The sequence below is a fragment of the Pristis pectinata genome, chromosome 27 (assembly GCF_009764475.1).
Source record: "Pristis pectinata isolate sPriPec2 chromosome 27, sPriPec2.1.pri, whole genome shotgun sequence".
In the NCBI taxonomy this organism is placed as follows: domain Eukaryota; kingdom Metazoa; phylum Chordata; class Chondrichthyes; order Rhinopristiformes; family Pristidae; genus Pristis; species Pristis pectinata.
In genome coordinates, this window is record NC_067431.1 from 15988518 (window position 1) to 16013633 (window position 25116).

Genomic DNA, 25116 nt, shown 5'->3' on the forward strand with positions numbered 1-25116 from the left:
GAAGAGATGCCAACAATTATTCCGTCATTGCCAAACAAAAGCAGTAAACACTCATTGACCAATTAGAGGGGCTGCCGGAATGACGGACAGCAAGATCATAAATCCCCTCATTGTTCCTCACCTGGCAAAACTAGAATTAGCCTCCAATATGCTTGTGGTAAAGCTGGTGCTACAATCAGAACCCCATAAATTCCCTGCCACCAACAATTACCATACAGTATCCAAGTCCTCAGTTTAACATTCTATTAAAAAGTGGATAACACTTCCAAATTCACCCAAATGTGAACATCCTCACAGGTCTGGCCTTCAGACCAAGTCTGTCCCAGTCTGGCTGCCTGCCCCAGGACAACTCCTGGAAATTCTCATCTCTAAACACTGCCTTTGAGATTCTGCCTGGCACAAATGTGGACAAAAGGCTGTTCATGCTGCAGACTCTTTGTGGAAATCATCTAAGCATAAATTTAACAAATCATAACAAATGAAGAGCAAAAACAGACACGTTTTTGCTATGGATACAGTTTGCTGTTCTCATTAGTTGTGTCTCACTTGGATGCAGTTATCTGATCAGCTACTACAAATCAAGCACCCCCATTTTTATGGATGAATCTAGTTTCAAACATTGGATTCATTCTGTCACCACCTGGTGATCCAAACAACAACCATCCTGCCATCCAGACCTATTTTGGGGAAAAATTATACACCTTTGCTCAGAAAATAACTTGAAACACACTTGCACATAAAATGTTAAAATCTTACAGAACATCGGTCTTAGTACCTCCTGCATGTTCAGCATAAAGTCACTTTAACCAGTCACAAAACGTGGCTGGCAGTCCAAGAGTTGGAGAGCTAGCTGGTTGCTTATTTCACCTGGAGATTCTTAAAGGACAAATTCCCCAAGAATTATTTCCCCATAATTTTGCTACTAGTGACAAGTGTTAGTGCCTTAAACAAGAAAAAGCAGATGAATGTGTGGCTGGAGAGATGGTATAGAAGGGAGGGCTTTCAATCACTGAGGAAGTTCATCTGTTTCAGTGGTGATGGGGTATCTACAAGCCAAATGGGTTGCATCTCAACAGGAATGGAACCAATAGTTTGGTGGGGGTGGAGTTTGCTGGTGCCATTGGGGAAGAGTTTAAACTGCTTTGGCCAGGGGGTGAAGCTGGAAGGTAGGATCAGAAGGGAGAAAAGCTAAGCTGCAAACAGAAGGTAGAGGTTCAGGTGAGGGGGCAATGGTGCAAGGCAATGACTGCCAGAGTGTACAAGCAAATAGAGTCAGAGACAAAAAAATCAGATTGAGGGAAAAAAGAAAAATGAAATGGGGAACAAAAAAAAGAGTTCACGCTAGATTAGCTCAGTGAAAATGGAAATGTAATAATGAAAATCAAGAACTGTGGATGCTGGAAATCTGAAATAAAAACAAAACACTGGAAACACTCAGCAGGTCAGGCAGCATCTGTGAGGAGAGAAGCAATTAACATTTCAGGTCTGGGTCTGAACTGGAATGACGTAACTAAATTTAATTTACCATGCAAACATAAAAAGATGACAAGCAAAACTGCAGCAGAACAACAGATTGCCCTTAAGGAAGAGATGGTTCAGGTACAATTGAAGCACAATCCCAGGAGAGCAAAGAAAGAACAAACACATGCAAAACTCCATGGATGAAGAAAGTCATACTGAAGAGAAAGTAAAAAATGGCTGCTTGTGACAAGTATCAGATTACAAATACCAGTGAGAACTAGAGTTGTTGACAGTTGATGTGGTGTACATGAACTTCCAGGATGTTTTTGATGTGGTTCCACAATAAAGTTGAAGCTTGTGTTCATTGATAGCCTGGACAGAAAGATAGCGATGTAACAGACAGAAGACCACGGTGAATGGCTGTCTTTCAGAACGGAGGTGAATAACAATGTTACCCAGCTCCATTGCTTTTTTTTAAAAACCTGTATTTTCATCTGTAGACTTGGAAGCTGCAAGCCATGATTTGTAAATTTACAGATGGCAAAACTCAGCAGTATTATGAACTGCAAAGTGGATAGTAATAAATTGCAACAGGAGTAAGCAGATTGGTGGAATGGGTAGACATGTGGCAGATGAAGTTCAATGTGAAGAAATGCAAGGTGATGCATTTTGGCAGAAAGAATGGAGAGGCAATATAAAATAAATGACATGGTTCTAAAAGGGAGCAGAGGGATCTGGGGGTACACGTCAGGTTAAGAAAGTAGTTAATAAGTCATACACAATTTTGGATTTTATCAAAAGAGGCATCGAGTATAAGAGGGAAGACAAACTAAATCTCTAAAACACTGGTTCAACAGCACCTAAGTTATTGTGTTCAATTTTGCTAACTTCATTATAGGGAGGATGTGAAGGCATTAGGGAGGATCCAGAAAAGATTTACAAGAATGGTTTCTAGAATGAGGTATCACAGTTATGAGGATGAATTAAAAACACTGGGGCTGTTTTCTTTAGCTGTGGGAAGATTTAATAGAAGTACATAAAATGACAAGTGGTCTGAACAGAGAGGACAGTAACCCATTGGTGGAAGGTTCAAGGATTTGGAGGTCATGGGTATAAAATAAAGGGAGACAATTAAGACAGACCAGAGGAAAAAAATCTTTACATGGTGTATTCTAAATTCCAACCACGCACTGCCTGCAAATGTGATGGAGGCAGGTTCCACTGTGGCCTTCAAACCATGAAATTATAGGCCAGTGAACCTTAGATCAGCGGTAGGTAAATTACTGGTGAAAATTCTTTGGGATAGGATCTACTTGCATCTGGAAAAGCATAGACTTAATAGGGACAGTCAGTATGACTTTGAACTGGAGAGGTCACGTCTTACAAATTTGATTGAGTTTTTCTCTGAGGAGGTGACAAACATGGGTTGAGGATAGGGCAGCAGATGTTGTATGCATCGACTTTAGTAAAGCTTTTCAGAAGGTCCATCATGGTTAGCTGATCCAGAAGATTAAGGCACATGGGATTCAATGGAGACTTGGTAGATTAGATTCAAAATTGGCCTGGCCATAGAAGTCAGAGAGTAGCAGTGAAGGGGCGTTATTCTGACTGGAGGTCTGTTCCTTGTGGAACACCACTGGTATCGGTGCTGGAACCTTTGTTTGCGATATCTATAAATGATTTGGATGAAAACGTGGGTGGGCTGATTAGAAAGTTTGCAGATAACACAAATATTGTCAGAGCTGTGGATAGTGAAGAAGGTTGTCAAAGGTTTCAGCAATATATAGACCAGTTGAAAGTGTGGGCAGAGAAATGGCAGATGGAATTTAATCTGGACAAGTGTGAGGTGTTGCACTTTATGAGGTCAAATGCACGAGCAAAGTATACAGTGAATAGCAAGACCCTTAGAAACATTGATATACAGAGGTATCTTGGGATTCAAGTCCATAGCTCCCCAACAGTGGCAACACAAGTGGTTAATAAGACAGGGTAGTAAAGAAAGCAAATGGCATGCCTGTTTTCAGTCAGGGTGCTGAGTATAAAGGTCAGGAAGTAATGTTGCAGCATTTAGACAGACATTAACAGGGAGGGAATGGGGGGGGGGGGGGTGGAGAACATAGATGTGCAATTTAAATTGGCATCATCTTCAGCACATACATTGTAGGTTGAGGGCCTGTTCTTGTGTTGTTTTATGTTCTTAATAAGGAAATGGATGAAAATATGGAGAGTAAAAAATTGCAAAGTACAGACAAGGGGCCTGGATGGAACTAGCAAGTTACTCTGGCAGAGAGCTGTGCTTACATGATGGACTGGACAGACTCTTTCTGTGCTGTACCGCTTCAATGACTCTGCAATTCTATAATTGATATTATGAATAGGTGAGCAACAGCCAGAATAACCTGTTTAGTGATGTTGGTTGAGGGGTAAATATTGGCAAGGATATGGAAAACAAAACTCTCCTGTTCATCTTTGAATAGTGTTATGGGATCTTTCACAATCCAAACAACATTGGGATTCTGAACATGGATTGTGTCTTGTAACCACTGGAGAGACTGAATCCACAAAATTCCAACTGAAGAGCTGAGAACACTACCAAATGAGCCAAGAATGACCCTCATCTAAATTACTGTCAACATATCATGTGCACATCATCAATCAAGTGGTCTCCCACCAGTTAACAGACATCAGTCCATAATATGCATGTTCCCCGCACTACATATATTCATATTGGAGGTCTTATTGATGACAAAAAGTTTGGTACTGCATGAAAAATGCACACTAAATGAGAGCCAAGTGGTGGTATGGAATTGCACTATGCAGAGAAGGCAAATGATTATGTGCAGAATACAACTGACTCTCAATTGTCCAAAAGTGCTTCCATAGATATTACATAAATTATAGTAACACAAAGAAGCCTAGTAACCACAGCATCAGCCTGACCATGGTAACTGTGGGCTATATCTTGGGTCGAGCACCACCGATGCCTGTATTCTCTGAACCAGCAAGTTTTCAGCAGGGTTAGATCTGGATTTCTTCCCTTATTCCAATCAACGTCCCCCAGATTCTACCACTCACCTACACAATAGGGTAAATTACGATGACCAATTCACCTACCACCCTGTATGTCTTGGGACACGGGAGGAAAATGGAGCACCCTAGTGGAAACCCATACAGTTACAGGGAGAACATGCAAACACCACATTAAGAGTAATAGAGCTCAGGGTTACAAGAGCTGTGAGGCAGCAACTTTCCTAGCTACACCCTTGTGCCACCTAAAATTTCTTCTCATCTCAAACTTGAAAACATCTGTTTAATCTCTCCTTATAGGGTTAGTATTACACATTTCACTACCATGCATTAAAATCTTGTTCTCTCTCTTCAACTTCAAATTTCCCTTCTTCAGAATTCTCCATCCAACAACTTAATGTAAATCTTTATCTGCAGCTCTCGATATTTGATTTGCTAGAACACAGGTCCCAGCATGATTCAACCGAAGCCCATCCCAACAGAACTCTCACTCTTTCAACAATACTGCTGCCAGTGCTCAATGAACTGAAGCTCATTTCCCCCATACCAGTCCTTGAGCCACATATTCAACTCTCTGATCTTATTAACTGGATGCTAATTTGCATGTGACTTAGCCAGGAATCCAGAAATTAATACCTTTCTGGCTCTGCTTTTCAATGTGGACCTTAGCTGCTCATACTGCTTCAGAAGAACCTCATCCTTTATGTTCTTGGTCCTCACATGAACCACGACCACCAGGTCTTTCCTCCTTCCACTCTCGAATAACCAATAATGCAGTACTTAATCTAAGTAGTGTGAGTGCTTTCAGGAACAAAGTATCCAGATAACTTACCCTTTCCCTGATGCATTGCAGTGCCTAAATCTCAGTCTCCAGTTCATCAACTCCGAGCTGAAGTTTGAGCTACCAGACAATGCAGATGAAGCAACGATGGATCACAACAGCTTGAATCATCTCTCACATAGAGCACTGACATCACATCAGCTACCCTGCCATGCTGGTTTTAATTTAATTGATTTATGTAATCAACTGAATTTAGTTGCTTAACACCTTTTAACATAAAGCAGCACCATTACATTTACTCAGAGGTCCACACTCAGTAGCCACTGCATGCTGTACTAAAGCACACTGCACCTTAGCAAAACCCATAGATTTATGTTCCCTACTCTCCCACATTAAGTTAGAGGACTTGAGTTAACCAGTTCCAGTTGGCTTATCTAATTACTTGGCAGGTGACTTGTTTACCATTTTAAACTACTTATTATCACTACAAATGAAACCTATCAGGTTAAGCAAAACTGTTACCACTAAATTAAACCACTAAATATTTGAAATGAAATAATCTCCTTTGTCACTGAAGTCCACACTCTATAGATAATACACTTAGTGGCACAACTCACTGTGCTATAGGAACAGATGTGGGCTATTTAGCACCTGTGAAATATAATTTTTGTCAGAACTGCCCCCACTAGTCCAGTGCTCCCTCTGAATGGCCCCAAAAGACACATGCTCTCTCTGAACCCCTCTTCCAACAAGCCTGCAGTCCCTCAGAGCTGATTTTCTGCCATTTAATAAGATCACTGCTGACCCATTATTTAACTACTTAAATCCCTCATCTTCTTTGATACTGTTGGTTTTACTTTTGGCACCTCGAAATCATTTGAGCCCAAGTTTGTCATCTTCTCTCCTTGGAGAAGAAATGAAGATCTCCAGATGAAACAAGTGTGGGGACAAGTGAACACGAGTTGTGGAAAGTGGCATCCGTGACTGATATGCCAGTAATAGACTAGATCATCCTGAGTGCATAAACCTGTTGCGGAAACAGAGAGGCAGTCAAGATGACCCTCCAGATCCGTGAATTGTTGTAGGCTCCATTCCTCAAGCATGATAGTCAGAGGCATTTAAAAGCTACTCAAAAAGATAAATAATTTTATTTCTACTAATTTTAATTTTAAAAATTAAGTTAAATTTAATTGAAACACATTAAAATTATGACAATTAAAATTAAGTAAAATAAGGGAGCCACTTAGCTTCCTTTACCTTTTTTTGAGTTATTGGGAAATGGTTCTGAGGCCTGCAATCCGGATGCAGGGTTGATGCCAACTGCATCCAGTCTTTTGCCTCACTTATCGGTACTCTGTCACTAGGCTCAGTGGAAAGTCCAATAGCTCAGCCCAAGGTCAGATGTACTAACATCTGCCATCCAGCTCACCACGGACACCTCTGTGGAACCACCAGTTATAGGTAAACTCAATCCAGGCCGATATTTTGCTACTGATTGAGCAATATCACCCCAAGGGACACAGAATGGCAAGTCTGCATCAGAGGACCGTTCTACTGATGGTGTATTCAAGTTCTGTATCTAACCTGTGCTCCAACAGATCAGAATTCCATGTCTTTGTTCCACACCACAAATCCCATCCCCCCGAAAATATCCAAATCTGGACCTGGCTGTACATAACCCTATGGTGGGCTTCCATGTCATCACCATGCTCACTTACTGACCAGCTCTATAACATCATCCAACTTTGCTCATCGCAGCCAGTCTGCTGTCGAAATGCTCATCCATTTCTTTGGTACCGTCAAGCTTCACAATTCCTTTACATTCCTATTTGGCCTCCCATTTTCAGGGTTCACCCATAGCTCTGCTACCCACTTCATAACTCTCACCAGTCAAAATCATTCATCATCCATGAGCCTCTCGACCTACAATAGCTCCCAGTGAAAAAATCCCTCAATTTTAAAATTCCCATCCATTTTCAAATGTCTACTTGGTCTCACAGCCCCCACCCCACAAAATATTCGCACTTCTGATTCCAGGTTTATTGCATCACCAACTTTAATCAATCCACTGTTGCCAGCAATATTTTCAGCTCCAACTTTTGTCTTTTTTTCCTCCTTTGGGAGAGGCTCCTGATAACCTGTGTCTTTGACAAACCCTTTCTAGCTCCTTACAGGCTTGGCATTAATTTTGTTTTAGTAACAATCCTGTGAATCATTTTAATGCTTTAAACAAAATGTCCTATTTAAATACAAAGAACAGGATCTTCAACCTGAAATGTTAACTGTTTCCCATTTCACAGATGCTGCCTGACCCTCTGAGTGCTTCCAGTATTTTCTGGTTTTATTTCAGATTTCAAGCATCTGCAATTCTTTGATTTCCATTTAAGTACAAGGTGCTGTTGGTGGCAACGTCAGGGAGGCTTATTCTGTATTTTCTGAGAGATGATCAAGCCACAATTTCTCAGTTTAAGGCTGAGTGTTTGCTGTGATAGCGAAACTGGAATTTTACATTGCCCTCACCCCTGCCAAGGGAATATTGTACAGTGGTACCGGATGTAAAATATCTAGAAATATACATCATTCATCAGTCTGGTATAGCTCACCTTGGCATATACTAAATTTAAATCCCCTACAGCCATAATAATAAACATACTTCAAGCTTGATGTAATCAGTTTTGAGGCATGAAGTTCATTCAATTTTACTTTGCAATATTTAAATTTTATAGAAAGCTATTGATGTCACATTCCCTCTTTCAAGCAGCTGGGGCTGATGAGTCTGAAGCAGATTTTTTTGTGTTGCAGATCAGAAACCGGCATAGATTTATCAGCCTAGGCCAGCAGGAGGAGAGACTGGGCTTGAGAAATCATCAAAACAGCAATGAAAGGGTGAATGAGCCTGTAATGAAAGACCAGCACATTGGTACTGGCACACTAATTACATGGCCGGCCGGTCTCTCTCCCTCTCAGCCCACACACCTATTTATAGAAAATTGATGCAGGGAGAGACTGGGTCCACGCCCAGACTGGTAGTCACCAGCTCCTCTCAGTAATTAACAGGCGGAGAGGTTTCATCTACTGCACAGAATATGAAGCTGTAGCAACGAAACAATGCATGTGTTTAAGCACTGAGCTGCAATTAAAAGACACATTGTCAGCATTCCATCACCTACCACTTCAAAGACAACCCAAAACCACCCCGTGATATCTCTGTACAGACACACACCATGGACCCACAAAAAAAATGGGCATGTAGCCTTGGTTAGCAAACTCTCCCAAATCTAGAATACATGGCTGACTGTGGCAAGGCTGCAAAAGAGCCCAGACAGACCCAGGCGACCATCACCCACTGCAAGCAAAATGTACGGGGGGGAGTGGAGGAAGTTAAGTGCAGGGGTGCAGAGGAAGCAGCAGGGGGAAGAGACTGCCAAGGGAGAGGGTGCACAGGAAAGCAGACAGATGGAGTGCACAAAGGAGCAGGAAAGAGAAATAAATAGAGAGAATGTTGAGTCTTGAGACTAAGATGGAATGAAGGTAACAGAATGAGTGAAGGATGAGGACGTAGCATTTAATGGCAGAAGGAAGGGAGGTGCAGGGAGCCAACTGTCCCAAGACCACGTCTGCTAGAAAAGGTACAGCTATTCTGAGAGTTGATCAAGCCACAATTTCTCAGCTGAAGGCTGTGGGTTTCTCAACCTCAAAATAAATCTCAGTGACTTCCCAGCCGGAAACCACTCGGGTTTCAATGCTCACCACACGCTTCAAACATCTCGAAACACAAGAGGCTCAAAGCTCAAGCTTGAGCGTAGCAGTCTGTGAGAAGAGAGAAGGTCAAGGATCAGAGAAGCAAAGCCCCACCTGCCAGTGAGACCAAAGGGAAGCGCAGGTGGTCACAAGGTTAAATCCTGCTTCAACCTTTGCTTCAAGAAAGCAGGCAGGCAGGTCAGAGGGCTTAAACAGACCGACACTCCTCAGTCAGTGAGATCAGAGGAAAGTTTGAGGTTTGAAGGGTTGAGAATTGGCACCTCTCCCACCAGTTCATGAGGCTTGATGAACCTTTGATCAATGTCTTCATACAATGAATCTGTCTGTCTCTCTCACTTGTCATTGAAAGAAAATCTTACACAACCTCTCCAAACCAACAATATCTAAACCCGAACAGACTAAAATATCAGACAGGGAGACACAACCAGGCCAGAAATTTAAAACTTAAAACAAAAGCCTTTTTAATTATAAATACTCTTCATGATTGTTAATGCTCAGGACAGTAAACCTGGTCAAGGAATGTGATGACAATAAAGTGCTCCTTCTTCTCAAAGATTTACACCTTTTATTTATATTTTAAAAAAGTGGATATTTGACAGCAATATTCAGACCCTCCTCCCTCAACAGTCCAGGAGTTCCTCAGAGATAAAATCAACATTTCAAAAGCAAATCATGTAAATAGTTTTTTTAAAAATTCTGTCAGCCATAATTATTAAAAGAATGGTACTTCCACTCATCCTGGAATTCAAGGGCTGTCAGCCGGTGGAAATTGCAGATTTGATTACACCCCAAAACAGCAGACAGATCACTGCTCTTGATTCAAGCCTTGTTCAGACTTGTAACAGCTTCTGTAGTTCAGACCCTGTAAATGACTCTGCTTTTACACAGCCTGCCCGAGGCGACAGGGCGTTCTGCACAACACACCCGAGTGGGTCCCAAAACAACATGCATTCCACCTCAGGTTGTCTCTGAAAGGTCAACAGCAATACAAGCGATTGGTCCACTACACAGTCAACATTTAACCCAGTGTTCTTAATTATTTGAATGCAGATTCAACAAGAATAAGCAAAAACCAACATCAGATCCTGGTGTGAAAGAAATGATAGGGAACAGACCAGAGGTTCTGCTCTGTACAAGAAATGTGATGTTCCTCTCCCACTTGTCCAGAGCGGATAGAACAGTATGGATACAGGCTTGGGGGAGGGGGGGTTGGAGGGGATTCAAGGCTGTAGTCCTGGGACCCCCCTCAACATGGAATCCAGACACAATTATGCCATATCAGGTCAAACATGGGCAAGGAAATCTCCTACTCATAAAACCACCTATCACCTTCCCTCAGCTGTTGAATCAGTGCTACCCCATGTGAAACAATACTTAGAAGCAGCACAGAAATCAGCAAGGGAAAATGTATTCTAGATGGAGGACTTCAATGTCTCCCATAAAGAGTGTCTTAGCAACACCACCCTGTCTGAACTGACAGTTTTGAAGGACATTGCCACCAGACTGGGTCTGTAACAGATATTAAGTAAACCAACAGACAGGATAAACCTATTTGGCTTCCTCCTCACCAACTCACTTGTGGCAGATGCATCTGTCTGTGATGTTACTGGTAGAGGTTACCATCACACAGTCCTTATGAAGGCAAAGTCACATCTTCACACTGATGTCACACTCCATTATGTTGTGTGATAGTACAATCACGCAAAGTGGTGGAGAATTAGAACAAATCCAGAAGCTCAAAACATTCATGAGGCAATGTACACCGCCACTTTCTGTGACTTAATGGCCTGACACATCTCTTTCTGCACCATTACTGTCAAGCCAGGGATCAACCCTGGCTGCAGAATTCAGTAGGGCATATCAGGATCAGCACAAGGCATAGCTAACAATGTGCTGCCAACCTGATAAGGTTGCAACACAGGACTACAGATCTGTATTCTTCGGAGTTTAGACAAATGACAGGTGATCTTATTGAAACATGCAAGATCCTGAGAGGGCATGGGAACATAGATACTGAGAAGGTTCTACTAGTGGGATAGTCTCAAATAAGGGGAAATAGCTAAAGGAAAAAGCAGGCATTTAAAACTGAGGTGCATAGGAATTTCTTCTTGCAATTGGCAGTGAATCATTGTAAAGGTCTAAGGCGAATGATTGAGGAGGCTAAATCACTGGTTGGTATTTAAAGAGGAAGTAGTACACTTCTGAAAGAATGGGGAATTGAGGGCTATATGGAACTGGTACAGAAGGAAAGCTGAGACATGGGGAAAAATCAGCAATGAACATATTGAATGCCAGGGCAGGTTTGAGGGGCCTCATGGCCAACTCTTCCTCCTATTTTCTTGTGTTTTGTGTACAGGCTGGTTGAATACAATAGACAGGGCTAAACAATTTCACAATCATAAGATCAGATCAGATCAAAACTCTGTAGTCCTGCTATACCTACTTGTGACTGGTGGCAAATAATTAAACAGCTAATGGGAAGAAGCAGCTCCAAAAGCATCCCTATCCTCCACAACTGTGATGCCCGGAACATGAGTGCACAAACGACCCTGGCTTCAACCTGAGATCACTCGCCATCATCACAGAAGTCAGTATCCAGCCAAACTGATTCATTCTACTTGGGAACAAGAAATGGCTAAGAGGCCTGGTTAAAGCCAAGGGTAATGGGGCCAGCCAACTTCCCAGATCCTGAAAATCTGTGCACTAGGACCAACTGTGCTGCTCGCCAAGCAGTTCCAGCACCTACCAAACAATGTAGAAAATTGCACAGCTCTGTCCTGATCATAAAACAAGACATGCCCAAGTGAAAATAAAAAAATGAAAAATAAAAACAGAAAATGCTGGAAATACTCTCCTCATACACGTGGCCTGACTTGCAGACTATTTTCCGCACTCAGTTTTTATTCATGATATATCCAATCTGACTAATTACTGCCTTATAAGTCTACTCTCAATCATCAGCAAAGTCATGGAAGATGTTATCAATCATACTCTCAAGCAGCACTTCCTCATCAACCTCTCAGCAATGCTCAGTTTGGGTTTTGCCAGGACCACTCAGCTCCAGACCTCAGAGACAAACAGCTGAATTCCAAAAGCAAGATGAGAATGACTGCCCTCAGCATCAAGACAGCATTTGACTATGACAACAAGGGCTCTGATAAAACGGGCAATAGGCATCAACAGGGAATTGTCAATGGTTGTAGCTGTTGGAGTCAATCATCCGAGCTCCTCGATATCATTGCAGGAGTTCTTCAGGGCAGTATCCTAGGCCCACCCATTTTCAGCTGCTTCAATTAATTTCCATCAAAAGATCAGAAATGGGGACATTCACTGACAGTTGTACAATGTTAAATTCTCTTTGCAACAGCAAATGAAACAGCCTATGCCTGCATGCAATAAGATCCAAAGAACATTAAGGCAAAGGCAGATAAGAAGCAAGTAAAATTCATAGTACAAACACCAAATCCTAGCACTCCCTTTCAAACAATATTGTGAGAGTACTTCACCAGACGGACTGCAAACTGGCTCACTGCTACTTTCTCAAGGGCAATTAGGGTGGGGCAACAAACACTGGGTTTGCCAGATCCCCAAAATGAATAAATAAAAGGTCTGATTTTGCTGCTTTAGAATGCATTGATTCTAGGCAAGGATCCATATGCCAATCCATGGTTCAAACACAACTGCAACAGGTGTAATGCTAATAATACTTATAACTTGAATATATTCAGTTCCTTTCTCATAATCAAGTTCATTTTAAATACAGATTTAAAATGAACCCGATACAAAAAGAACTGAATGGTCTGGATTTGGCAGTCATTGCACTTGTCCGCATTCTGCACTAGGGTTTCGAATTGCATTATTTAAATTAGAAATTCAAAGTACTATGGAGATGTTGGACCTGCAATAACGGAGAGAGCGGGAGCGAGAATCACAGTATGCCTTCTGAACAAATCACATTGAAGAATCCCAATGATCTCCAGAGTCTGAACCAGGAAGTGAAAGTCTGGAACCTAGAGGGGCAGGCTGTTCAGCCCTTCAAGCGAGTTCTGCTACTTAATGAGATTATAGGTGATCCAACTCACTTGTGCCCTATATCTAAAAGCCTTAGATGGAAAAGTGCAATTTGCAGAAGAGAGTTCTAAACTTCCATAACAAAAACAATGTTTCCTTTCTACTCCTGAGGTTTGGTGCTAATTTTTAAGACCAGTCCTAAACTGCCCAACCAATGAAATAGCAGTTTTTAAAATTTCTCCTAACTGTCCCACTGTACTCAACTATTTAATTTCATAAAACTTTCAATTAAATTATCCCTGAACTTTTAAATTTCAGAGTATAACCCCAGTTTGTATAAAGGAATATTGTAATCTAGCCATTGGTGCCCAGGTATCATTGGTAAAACTTACACTGCATTGACTCCTTAGTTATTATGACCCTCCTATGATGTGGTTTCCACAACTGCTCACGTGTCTAACAGGTGTGCTCACAGGTGTGGTCTAACTGGGTCTTTGTATAGCTAAAGCACAACTTCTAACAACTTTTATCCCCTAAATATAAACCAAGAATCCAATAGCCTTTGATCATTTTATGTAGTTAGCTACACGGAAAGCTTCTAACTTTTCATTATTTAAAAAGTACTCTGTTCTTTCTAGGTCAAAAGTGGACAAACTAATGCTTGCCTCCATCAAAATTTATTTTCTGCAGTATTGCACATCACTTAATCTATTAATGTCTACTGGTAACTTAATGCTTCCATCTGCATTGCTTAAAATGCCACCCATCTTTGTCTCATCAGCAAACATGGTTTTCCATAACATCTAAATCAATCATAAGAACGCAAAATTTTGGCCCCAACATGTATTCATCAACCTAGCAGATCATTGGTCACATCCTGCCAATTTTATCCTTTTATCCCTGTTCTTTTTAGCCTGGTGCTCAATTTCTAAACCAGATTGATAAGCTGTCTTCAATTCCATGCACTTTGAATTATCTACAGAGGGTTTAAATAAAGCTTTTTAGAAGTCCATAGGTGATCCCCTGTCCACTACTTCAGTCTCCTATTCAAAAACTTTAATTCAGGTTTATAAAGTATGACTTCTTCCTTACAAATCAATGTCATCGCTCTCTGATCAAATGAAAATGTTCAGGGTGTTTAGAAACAAGCATAATCTCTGGCGTTTTCTCAGTGACAGACATTAAGGTGACTGGCAAAAAGTAGTGTTTTTTTTTCCCCTCTACCAGTCTTTAACAACAGAGTGAAATATGTAATTCTTCAATCTAAAGGAACAGTCTAAATCAAAAATAATATTGGAAGATTAAAGTTAGGGGATCTGCAGTGTCCTCTTATACTTCCACTAAAAGTCATACAGTCAGAAGTATTTTAATTAGTGTACAAAAAGCACAAGAAAGAAATGATACAGATTCCAATGAAAGAAAAAACAGGAGGCAAATAAATATATTTAAATTTTTAAAACTTCAACAATAATTAAAGTCTAAAAGATTAAGACTCCAAGTTTACAGAAGTGTATTTTCAGAGCCTGAGAGGTTGTTAAAACTGGCAAGCCCAAACATTTTGTGACACATTTACCAGATATCGAGTGGTTAAGTAGTGCAATGTCAGGCAATCCCATGTGCTTAAGCGGCAAGTCCCTCTGCAAGCTACTTCTCAGCCAGACCCTTATAAAAGGGCTGGATCCCAAAAGGGCTGGATCCCAAAAGGGCTGGATCCCAAAAGGGCTGGATCCCAAAAGGGCTGGATCCCAAAAGGGCTGGATCCCAAAAGGGCTGGATCCCAAAAGGGCTGGATCCAGTTTTATCACACTGAGGGAATGGATAAGACAATAAAATGTAGGAATAGGAGTAGGCCATTCAGGCCCTTAAACCTGCTCCACTATTCAAAAGGATCATGGCATGACATTCCTTAATTCTAGTCTCCCACCGTTTCCCCATTACTCTTGCTCCATTCCTTCCCTCCACTTTTTATATATACTGGCCATCTCCCCTCTATCTTTCAGTCCAGAAGAAGGGTCTCGACCCAGAACATGGACTGTCCATTTCCCTCCAATAGATGCTGGCTGATGCACTGAGTTCCTCCAGCATCTTGTGTGTTGCCCTCGATTCACTGATTAAAAATCCATCTCACTGTTAAATATATGAATGGTCTCCGCCTCCACAGCTCTCAAGGACAGGTAGTTCCAAAGATACACAACCCTCAGGGAGAAAAAAGGTATTCTCATCTCAGCCTTAAAATAGTCACCTCCCTCTTGAGATCATGACCCATGGCTCTGGATCTCCCATTATCCTGTCCAACCCCCCAAAATATCATACATGCTTTAATAAGATCACCTCTTGTTCTGTCCAATTAGTATAGTCCCAACCTTCTTTACCTTTCCTCACAAGACAACTCCTCCATATTCAGAATCATCTTAGTGAACCTCCTCCGAATTGGCTCCAATGAAATACAGAGCAATTATTCGCCATACTCTAAATGTGGTGTCACTAGTACTGTAAGATAAGTTACTCTAGACTGAGGAAACAGGATGCAATGCAATATTGTCTGGGGCATGCAAGCATTGAAGCATCTATACACACACGCACCTTGTCAGTCACGATTATGTTTGGTGCTAGTGGCAGTCTGAATTTAGATCAGGTCCCCAGTTTTATTTGCACATAGTGGGGTCAGTATTAGAGTCAGAGTCAGACAGCACAGAAACAGGGCCTTCAGCCCAACTCATCCATGCCAACCAAGGTGCCTTCCTACACTAGTCCTTTTGCCTACATTTGACTCATATCCCCCAAAATGATTCCTCATAGACAAGTCATCACAGTCTTTCTCCCAATAATCAGCAGATGTACAACCAGCTACAAAGAATTGTCAGCATGACATAACTAACAACACAAACCCATTCAATCAGCTACAAGCATCAAGATCCTCACTATTCCAATTAGTATTCCCTTTCCTGCCAACCATGTTAACTCATTAACATTTACTTATACAACCAGTCACTCTCCATAGCAGAGTCTTGACACCCAAAGTCAGCAACATCACCACACAGGAAAGATTTATATTTTTCTCAAGGATATGGCAAAGGTTAGGAGCTCAAGTCAGGAGTCTATTAGAAGCTGCTGTTAGTTTTTAAGGGGTATCTTAAAGATGGATGTCATAGATTAGAGTTAGAGAATATGTTGAAGGCACATCATTATTTTACACCCAATAAGATTCAAACAGTTTCAATATGAACACCCAAGATATTTGGAATCATAGAATTTGAAGACCCAAGATATTTGGAATCATAGAATTCAGCACAGAAACAGGTCTTTTTGGCCCAGCTCATCCATGATACCTATCTATACTAATCCATTTACCTGCATTAGGCCCATATCATCTCTATGCCTTTCCTTTCCAAATATCTGTCCAAACATCTATTAGACATTGTAACTGTATTTGCCTCCTTTGACATCTCATTCTAGATATTCACCAACTTGTGCAAAAAAAACCTATCCCTCCAGTCACCTTAAACCTGTGCCCTCTAGTTCTAGACCTCTGCCCTGGGAAGAAGATTCTGATTATGTGTCATACCTATGACCCTCATAATTTAACAAACTTCCAAAAGGTCACCCCTCAGCTTCCTGCATTCCAGTGAGAATAAACCCAGCCTATCCAATCTCTCCTTATAACTGCAGTCCTCCATTCCAGGCGACATCCCAGTGAATCTCTTCTGTACTCTACTTCTACCACATCCTTCCCGTAGTGTGCAAGCAGAACTGTACACAATGCAGAATACTTCAGTCACACATGGCTGCAAAGCATCATATTACATTTAAATAGCATCCTTCATCTTATGAAACCTCCCAAGACTGTAGCACGTACCCTTTACAAATGACATACCCTCAATCTCTGTACATGGTACTTACTAAGCAGTGACTGGTTGGCTCAATTTTACCATTCTCAATTCTGATTTAGAAGACATGCAATTATAATCGACTACAAGTACCACAGGACATGTCAAAGTTCAATACATCCAACTAAAAGCATCTAAAGCCTAGGCACGGTAGTGTAGCAGTTAGTGCGACGCTATTACAGTGCCAGCGATCGGGGTTCGTTTTCCGTCGCTGTCTGTAAGGAGTTTGTATGTTCTCCCGTGTCTGCGTGGGTTTCCGCCGGGTGCTCCGGTTTCCTCCCACATTCTAAAGACATACGGGTAGGGTAATTTGGGGTTTAAAATGGGCGGCGCAGACTCATTGGGCCGGAAGGGCCTGTTACCACGCTGTAAATAAAATTTAAAAATTTAATTTAAATTTAATTTAAAATTTTTTTTTAAATTTTAAAACATCACAAACATTACCCATTTGCCCTTTTCTTCTACCTGTCAAAACTATTTTTGCCAAAAGTCATCAACTCTGCCTTGAGAAATGGGTGGATGTCATTCCCAAGGTAGTGGCTTGGGAGCACTGGAAGTCAGTGTAGAAAGAAATGCCAAAGGAAGGAAGTTAGGAAGTTGTGGGCATGCTATGTTGGCATCGGAAGCATGGCGACACTTGCAGGCTGCCCCCAGAACACACTACGCAAAAGATACATTTCACTGTGTTTCGATGTACATGTGACTAATAAAGATATGTTATCTAATGTGAGAAACCCAGGAGTTTACTACATGAACATTAAGGCTCAACGAACAGCATTATACTGTTGCTTGAGGGATAAATACTGATCAAGATACTTGGGACAGAATTCTCATGCTCTTCTCCAAAACAGTGCCATAGGAGGAGATATAGGATCTTGATTTAATGTCTCATGTTCGATATCACCTCCAATAGCAGAGAACTATCCTAATATTGTACTAGGCGAGTCAGCTCCAATCTGTTGGTTCAAATGGAATTTGAGCCAACAAATCTTCAAACCCTACTGAGGCATGGTTGACATTGAAAGGTATTCTATATTTTAAGCACATAATATAGGGTGATACTAAGTGAATCGGAGACATGTCCTTTAAAAATAATGCTCCTGCTGCTTGTTCAGGTGGTTGCAAAAAGATTCTATGGGAAGTAGGAGTAGGGCAGTGAACTGCTTCAATCAACATTACCAAAAACAGAATAACTGGTCAATCACATTATCATTGTCTGCAAAATATTGTTGTGCACAAAAGCCGTATAATAACTATAACTGCTCTTCACAGCAGTTAGCTGACTAGAAAGCATTTGGAAGCAGTTCTGAAGTGGGGTAGGTACAGTACCAAAATGTCTGTCTTTCTATTCCATCAGATGTGTAAAATTGGCACACCACTGAATACTGACTGTTGTTGCAGCCTCTTAATTCTCTGTCTGTGATGACTGAGCAGTCCATAAAAAATCTAAAAGAGAATTGTTCAAATGGGAGAATCCAACCAAAAAGACATCTTTGAATATGTGAAAATTGAATCTTGAAAAACAACAGCAGAGTAAATAGTGGCATTTCTACTCTCAACACATCCCTGCATTCATCCACAAAAGAAAACAATAGATTAACCCTGTGGAGAACAGGCCACTATAGAGACAGATTCTCCCCAATTCAAATCACATGGCAATGCTCTCTGCCCATTGAATCTCTTGCAGGGTTCATCACCACAGAGGGATCACTTGTGGTAGCCTAGCTCAGACACATCTCACGGTCACCAAGCACTGCAGCAAATTTGCAAAACTTTCTTGCACAAAGCAATGGCATTGCACGGCTCCTTCACAAACTGCAACGACAATGCACTTAACCATATTCTCACCCCAAAAGTTTTTATTAGTGTCCCAGAAATCAATGAACCGAATGTGACCCAGCTCATGCTGTGATTGGAACACTCAATCCGAGAGACATGAATCTACTTCCTACCACGCAGAGGTGTCATCACGAAGCAACATCTTGGTGTTCCACACCCATCACCTTTAAATGCCAAACTACACAAACCTATAATTACTAATCACTCACAGCAATAATTTATTTTTATTCTCTGCATCTGTGCCACTCAACACATTGAATTTCCATATTTCTATTTTCCACTCATTATGTTGACGTTCTGATTGTCTGCTTTCAAATGAATACAGATTGATTCACATGTTAACCAAAACCAACTTCCTGTCCAGGAATGCAAATGGTATTTTACAAATAGATTCAAACTTCCATCAATCTGTCCACACAAGTTTTCCGATGAATCTGCCATATCCCACTTTGTTCGACGTGGACATTTATTTCAACAAAAAAAAAATCTCAATTTAAACAACTTTTTAGGAATTAAAAAAAATCCTTCTAATCTGACCTCAGGATGTCCCACCTGCCATGAATGGACCTCAAAATATTGCCGCAATCTATACCAGCTCACACAATTCTATGTGCTCAGGCACATCTCATGGTCATCATGCTACCACAAGTGACCCCTCTGTGGTGATGAACCCTGCAAGAGATTCATGCATTGGATGGAATAATAGTTACAAAGCAGAGATATACTAGGGAATGGGTACAAAATATCATCCAGCTCTCTTGTAGTTTAGTTTTGCCATAGTCTCAATGGATGGGGAAGCCAAACTTTTGTATGGATGTTTGGTTCAGAGGTGCACAAACACACACCTAGGAATGGTTTGTTCTTTGCAACTTAAAGAAACTGGTAGACAGCAAACTTTTACTTGTCTACTGGTTATTCAAATTACTTCCCAACAGAATGAAGGATCATGATACATTCGCCTTATTTTCACATAAATGCATCACTGTTTATGAAGCCTAAACTTTCTCCACTAGAACATGTTCCAACCTACGACTCATACATTCCTGATTAAAGACCCAATGAAGTTTTCGTTCGGTATAACAGGTACCCTACAACAATTTCCACATGTGTGGCCTTTAATAATGCCAACACAGCCAAGGGCAATTCATGGGAGCATTAACAAATGAAATACTGATACCATCCCACAAAATGCCATATTAGGGCTGAGTAAATCAAGCTGATATGTCTTGAAAGGGAGGCAAGGGGAGCTTTGGACATCGGTGGGTAAAGACACGGCTCACAAATGTGGAGCAATTAAATTCAGTGCACTCAGGAGGCCATAATTGGATGTGTAAAGATATCTCAGAGTTACAGGGCTCAAAATTGCAGAGTTAGGGTAGGATGAGACCACAGAAGGATCAGAAACTCTCTCTAAAGGCTCCAACACCTCACCCCGTATGGTGGGTGATACTGTATGATGCGTATAACTGTCTCATTGACACGAAACACCATAATTAAGATGTACTTTAATTCAGTACATTTAGAGTGGCAGTCTTTAATACCTGGGCACTTGCAATTCTATTACCAGGCATTACTGTGGTACCATGCCCCAACCTCATTGAAACAAAGATGGAGTTGGTGTAGATTATACTTGAAAAATACAAATAATTAAAAGCAAAAGTTAACAGACTGTAGGACTAGGGCAAGTAAGTCTTCATTAAAGTGCACAGCATATTCGGTTCATCATTCTAATACCAGCTCTTTGAAAGAGCTATCCAATTACTCCCACTCCCCTACTTCTTCTCAGAGCCCTATTAATTTCTATCCTTAACTACCTATCCAACTCTCTTTTGAACCTTACAATTGAGCCTGCTTCTACTACTCTTTGAGGTAAGATCTTAACAATTTACATTTAAAAAAATACTCATTGCCACTCTTTTCCTTTGACAATTCCACTGTATCCTCTGGTTTCCAGTAACCTTGCCAGTCAGAAGGAGTTTCTCCTATTAACTTTATCAAAATACTTCATGATTCTGAAACTCCTATCAAATCCCCCTTAATCTCGTCTCCACCAGCAACAGCTCATGCTTTTCCCATCTCTCCACCAAACTCTAGCCATCTCTGGTACCATGATGGTAAATATATTCTGAATCCTTTAGATTTCGTAAAGTTTCACCAGAATTTGAACACAGCGCATACAGAGCACGATAATACACTTAACAAAACCAGATATTATTCTGAATCAGATTTATTATCGCTGACATGCGACATGAAATGTGTTGTTCAGGTATACATTCAAGCCCCATCCATTCTACATTTCCTCCCTTCCCCCAGCAATACATCCTCCATTAATCCCCACACCGATGGGCTTTGCATTGAGCTGGTTATTGTTCATAGTAAGCTTTTACCCTTTTGCTTTCTTACCTCTCACTCAGTCCGGACGGTGTAACGCTCATTTGGCTCCTCTCACTGATTCCTGTTCTTACAATTTATCCAATTCTCATTTTCTTTCGCAAAACCTGATCGATAACCAATAATCCACGGAGAAATTGAAACCAAATAAAAACACTGAAAATTTCTCGATGCAGACTCCTGGACAAGTTTGTCCCGCCGCGGCCCCAGGTCAGGAAAGCCTCAGACCAGCTATCAGGGTTCACAGCCACGTCCAGGACTAAAGCCCATTCCAGAAACTGAGCCCAACCTCAACCCGGACCCCAATGCTCCCGTTAGTACAGCTCCTGCTGTATCCTGTACAGTATTGATCAGGTATTGACACTTCTCAGTTCACCCACCCTGATACTTATAATTCAGTTTTATCCACTGTGGTATCGATTAGTTATTGATTCAGTCTCATTATCCAGTGCAGTACTGATCAGGCGTTGATGCTTATCGATTCAGTCTTATTTTCCAGCGCTGCATCTATCACGTATCGAGTTAGTCTCATCATCCGGTACGAAATCGATATGATATCGATCTTCAGTGCGGGTTTCAATCCAGTCTCGGTACCGAAGCCGATGTGGGATCAATCCAGTCTCGCCCTCCTGTCAGTGGGGTGTGGGGGGTCACATCCGACCCGCGGTGGGTTTGTGGGGGGGGTGGGGGCAGGCTCTGCGCGCCCGGGGGACTCCCGCACTGGACACTCGCTCTGGACTCTGGGCCCTAGCCGCCTGGCTCGGTCGCCCTAGGCCCGGTGCGCCGGGCCAGGCCTGCGCCGCTCGGGGGGCCCCGGCTTGTGGTGGGTTGTCGGTGCCGGCCCTCCGCTCGCCCCCGCTCCTGCCTCACTCTCCCGGCTCCATCCCGAGCCCGGCGCTCGCTTCACTCCCGGATCCAATCCGGTGCGGGGAGGGAGGAGGAGGGGGGGGTCGCTTCCTGTTGTCGCTGATCCTCGGGGCTGCGCTGGATGCGGCCGGGCCGTGGACTGAGGCGGGGGAGGGAAGGAAGGGGGTGACTTCGAGGGCGGCTCTGCCTCGCCGCCGCTCCGGTTCCCGCTCCCGCTCCGGATCGGCTCCCGGTTCCGCTCCGGTTGTTACTTTGTTACTTCGCTCGAACCGCTTCACCTCCGGCCGCTCCGTCCTCCGCCGCCGCCACTGCGCCGCTCCGCCCGGCCCTGCGCCGCTCCCTCCGCGCAAAGTAATCCCAGGACAGGAGCCGGCAGCAAAGCCGCCGACTGCCCCGCTCATCCAGCCCCCTCCGAGGGACTCCTGGTCGCGGCCCGATCCAACCCCCAGCAGCTGGCCTTAAATGGGGAGGAGGTCGGCTTTAGGCGGCCTGCTGGAAGTATGAGAATCGAACAAAATAATTGGAGATCAGCCCCCGTCCAGACCTGGTGTCAGTTCCCAGAGGGGAACCAGGACAGCTATTCAGACATGGGGGGCAGCACACATGGTCCTGGTCCCACCCCTGCTCTGGATCTGGACGGATACCAACTGAATACAAAAGCTGGGATCTTCCTGGTTAAAATACACGCAGAACTTTGGAGGATTGTAACTTACTTTGCCCACATTTATAATGGGAATTGCTGGTGTTATTCGGTAACTCCCACAAAGGTACTACAAGCCCCTGAGGTGGGGCTGGTGGTTGGTCATTTCAGCCTGACACGTTAACACTGGATTTTTTTTTAATACATGACAATTTCTAAATAGATATCTTTATAGATATATCATTCAAAAATTATAGCTCTAAAAATAACTACTGAATTACGCATTACATTATCCCTGCTGTCTCATTTCTCCATCTGAAGACTATGCATAGAGTTGGTACCCCAGCTTTAACCCTTAAATGATTCCTTGTACATTAACAAGTCTATTTATAAGTATGACATAAAGTAATAAGGATGTTTATATTGGACAGAAGCCATTACAGGAAACAAGACGACATCAAATGCTATTGCCATGCCTTTTGAGCTACTGAGATCAGTGAGTTTTCTGCCTCACGTAAAAGCACAAATGGTAAGGGACAGAAAGCAAGTCAATTATGGTAAAGTCAAAGACTTGTACAGAGGCCAATGGGTCCCTTTCTTTCTCAAGTCCTTGAATATGTGTCACCACCCAAGTCCATAACGTTTTCCTGCAGTGCCATGGGTAAATTTCTCCAATCAGGCTTCCAACTCCACCACTGCACAGCCCACATCAAGGTCACAAGTGGTACTCCACCTGAACCTCATTATGGTAATCTGTCCCTCCTCATCTTACTCCGCGTCTCTACAGCATTCGACAAAGTTGACCAAACTGTTCTGTTACCCAGGGGATGGTGACTCCCTTTACTTGATTCCATTCTTCTCTATCCAACTGTATCCAGAGAATCATTTTCCCCAGTTTCCTGCTGTTAGTGTGTCTTCATTGTAGCCCCAATGCTGAGAAATTGTGTACTTTTCTTCTTTCATATCCTGAATGGTTTGACTCCAGGCTGGGTAAAGTGACTTATTTCTTTGTGATTGAAGTGGCTTACTGTGGTGTTGGGTTCTGTATGGATACCAGGCTCTATTTTGGGGTCACATTCCCTGCAGGTTTTGGCTCCAAAAACTTCTCTGTTCCCATTTATGGACCTTTACCGCTGGTGTCTACACGGATCCTACTTGGCCCACCTACTAGTTTTGATTTGCTCCTCAGTAAATAAAATTAAGTCTCACATGTACATTAGCACTACCCAGTTCTGTCTCACCATTATCTCACTCAGTGAACATCAAACTACAGATGCCAGAAATCTGAAATGAGAACAGAAGATGCTTGAAACACCAGCAGGTCAGGCTGCACCTGTGGGAAGAGCAACAAAACTAATGTTTCTTCATCAGAGGTTTTTGGCCTGAAACATTAACTCTGTTTTTCTTCCCACATATGTGGGGCCTGACCTACTGAGTATTTCTAGTATTTTCTGTTTTCTTTACCTCAACCCATCCTGTTCCAATTTAAGTATATATCCTTGAATTTAATCGGTCAACCAATGGTGACTATGCCCCCAGCTGCCTGGCCCTGATTCCTTCCCTAAATCTCATTAATTGTCCTTTATGATGCCCCATAAAAGTATCATCAGCCATAATATCTCATTATTTGGTGCAAAAATGAAGCCTTTGTTAATAGTGCTATATAAATGAAAGATTTGTTGTATATGGAGCCAAAACCTGCAAGGAATGTAACCCTAAAACAGAACCTGACATCCATGAAGAGCCTAATGCCACAGTATGCCACTTTAATCACAAAGAAATGAGTCACTTTACCCAGCCTGGAGTCAAACTGTTCAGGATATGAGGGAAGAAAAATACACTGAATTTTCTAGCAATGGACATACTGGGGCTACAATGAATACTCATCAACAGCAGCAAATGGGGGAGAATCAGCTTCCCTTAGATTATCATTCAATTTCTGACTTCCAGAATTTCAAGTCTGGGTGAAATTCTCTATTCTCCCTTCCAGCTGGTTTAAGTGGTTTCTCCAAAGGAACTTCAGCATCACACTTGGGCGTGGGCAAGTGGCCAGAGAGTGTGCCAACTGCAAATGCTGCATCTACATCAGAAAGGATGAATAAACCATGTCAACTGGTGTCAGTACAAAATTGAGGCACTGGTAGTGGTGGTGTTAAGGTGGGGGGGGGGGGGGGCAGTTGTCATATGAGAGACCATTTTCAAATCAAGATTACTTCTCACTTAGAGAAGTATATGTTTACAATGGCCAGCTGGCACAAATTCGTTAGAGGCAAATCATGGCTACCTGACCTCATTGAATTCTTTCTTGGTGAAAACGGTGCAGTAGATATTGCACATTAAAAGGGACGGTGGCAACTTGGACATAAAATTGGATAAAGCATGGGGGGTAGAGAGTAATTTTTCTGACTGAAGGAAAAATGCCACGGAGTCTCCCAGAAATTCACTACAGG

The 25116-nt window shown here is 42.2% G+C and overlaps 1 protein-coding gene across 5 annotated transcripts in view; it reads right to left on the bottom strand.

The window, feature by feature from the left end:
* The window catches only part of LOC127583792 (rho guanine nucleotide exchange factor 12-like), a 97954-nt gene extending 76228 nt beyond the window's left edge, over positions 1 to 21726 (bottom strand). For 2 of the 5 annotated variants that reach the window (XM_052040149.1, XM_052040146.1), the window contains exon 1: positions 21172 to 21726. In XM_052040149.1, the coding sequence (XP_051896109.1) occupies positions 21172 to 21203 (32 nt within the window). In that variant the 5' untranslated portion in view covers positions 21204 to 21726. Of the gene's footprint in view, positions 1 to 5320; positions 5473 to 21171 lie in introns of those variants that run through there. The other 3 variants (XM_052040145.1, XM_052040144.1, XM_052040148.1) reach the window with 3 other exon arrangements.
* Positions 21727 to 25116: the final 3390 nt, after the last annotated feature.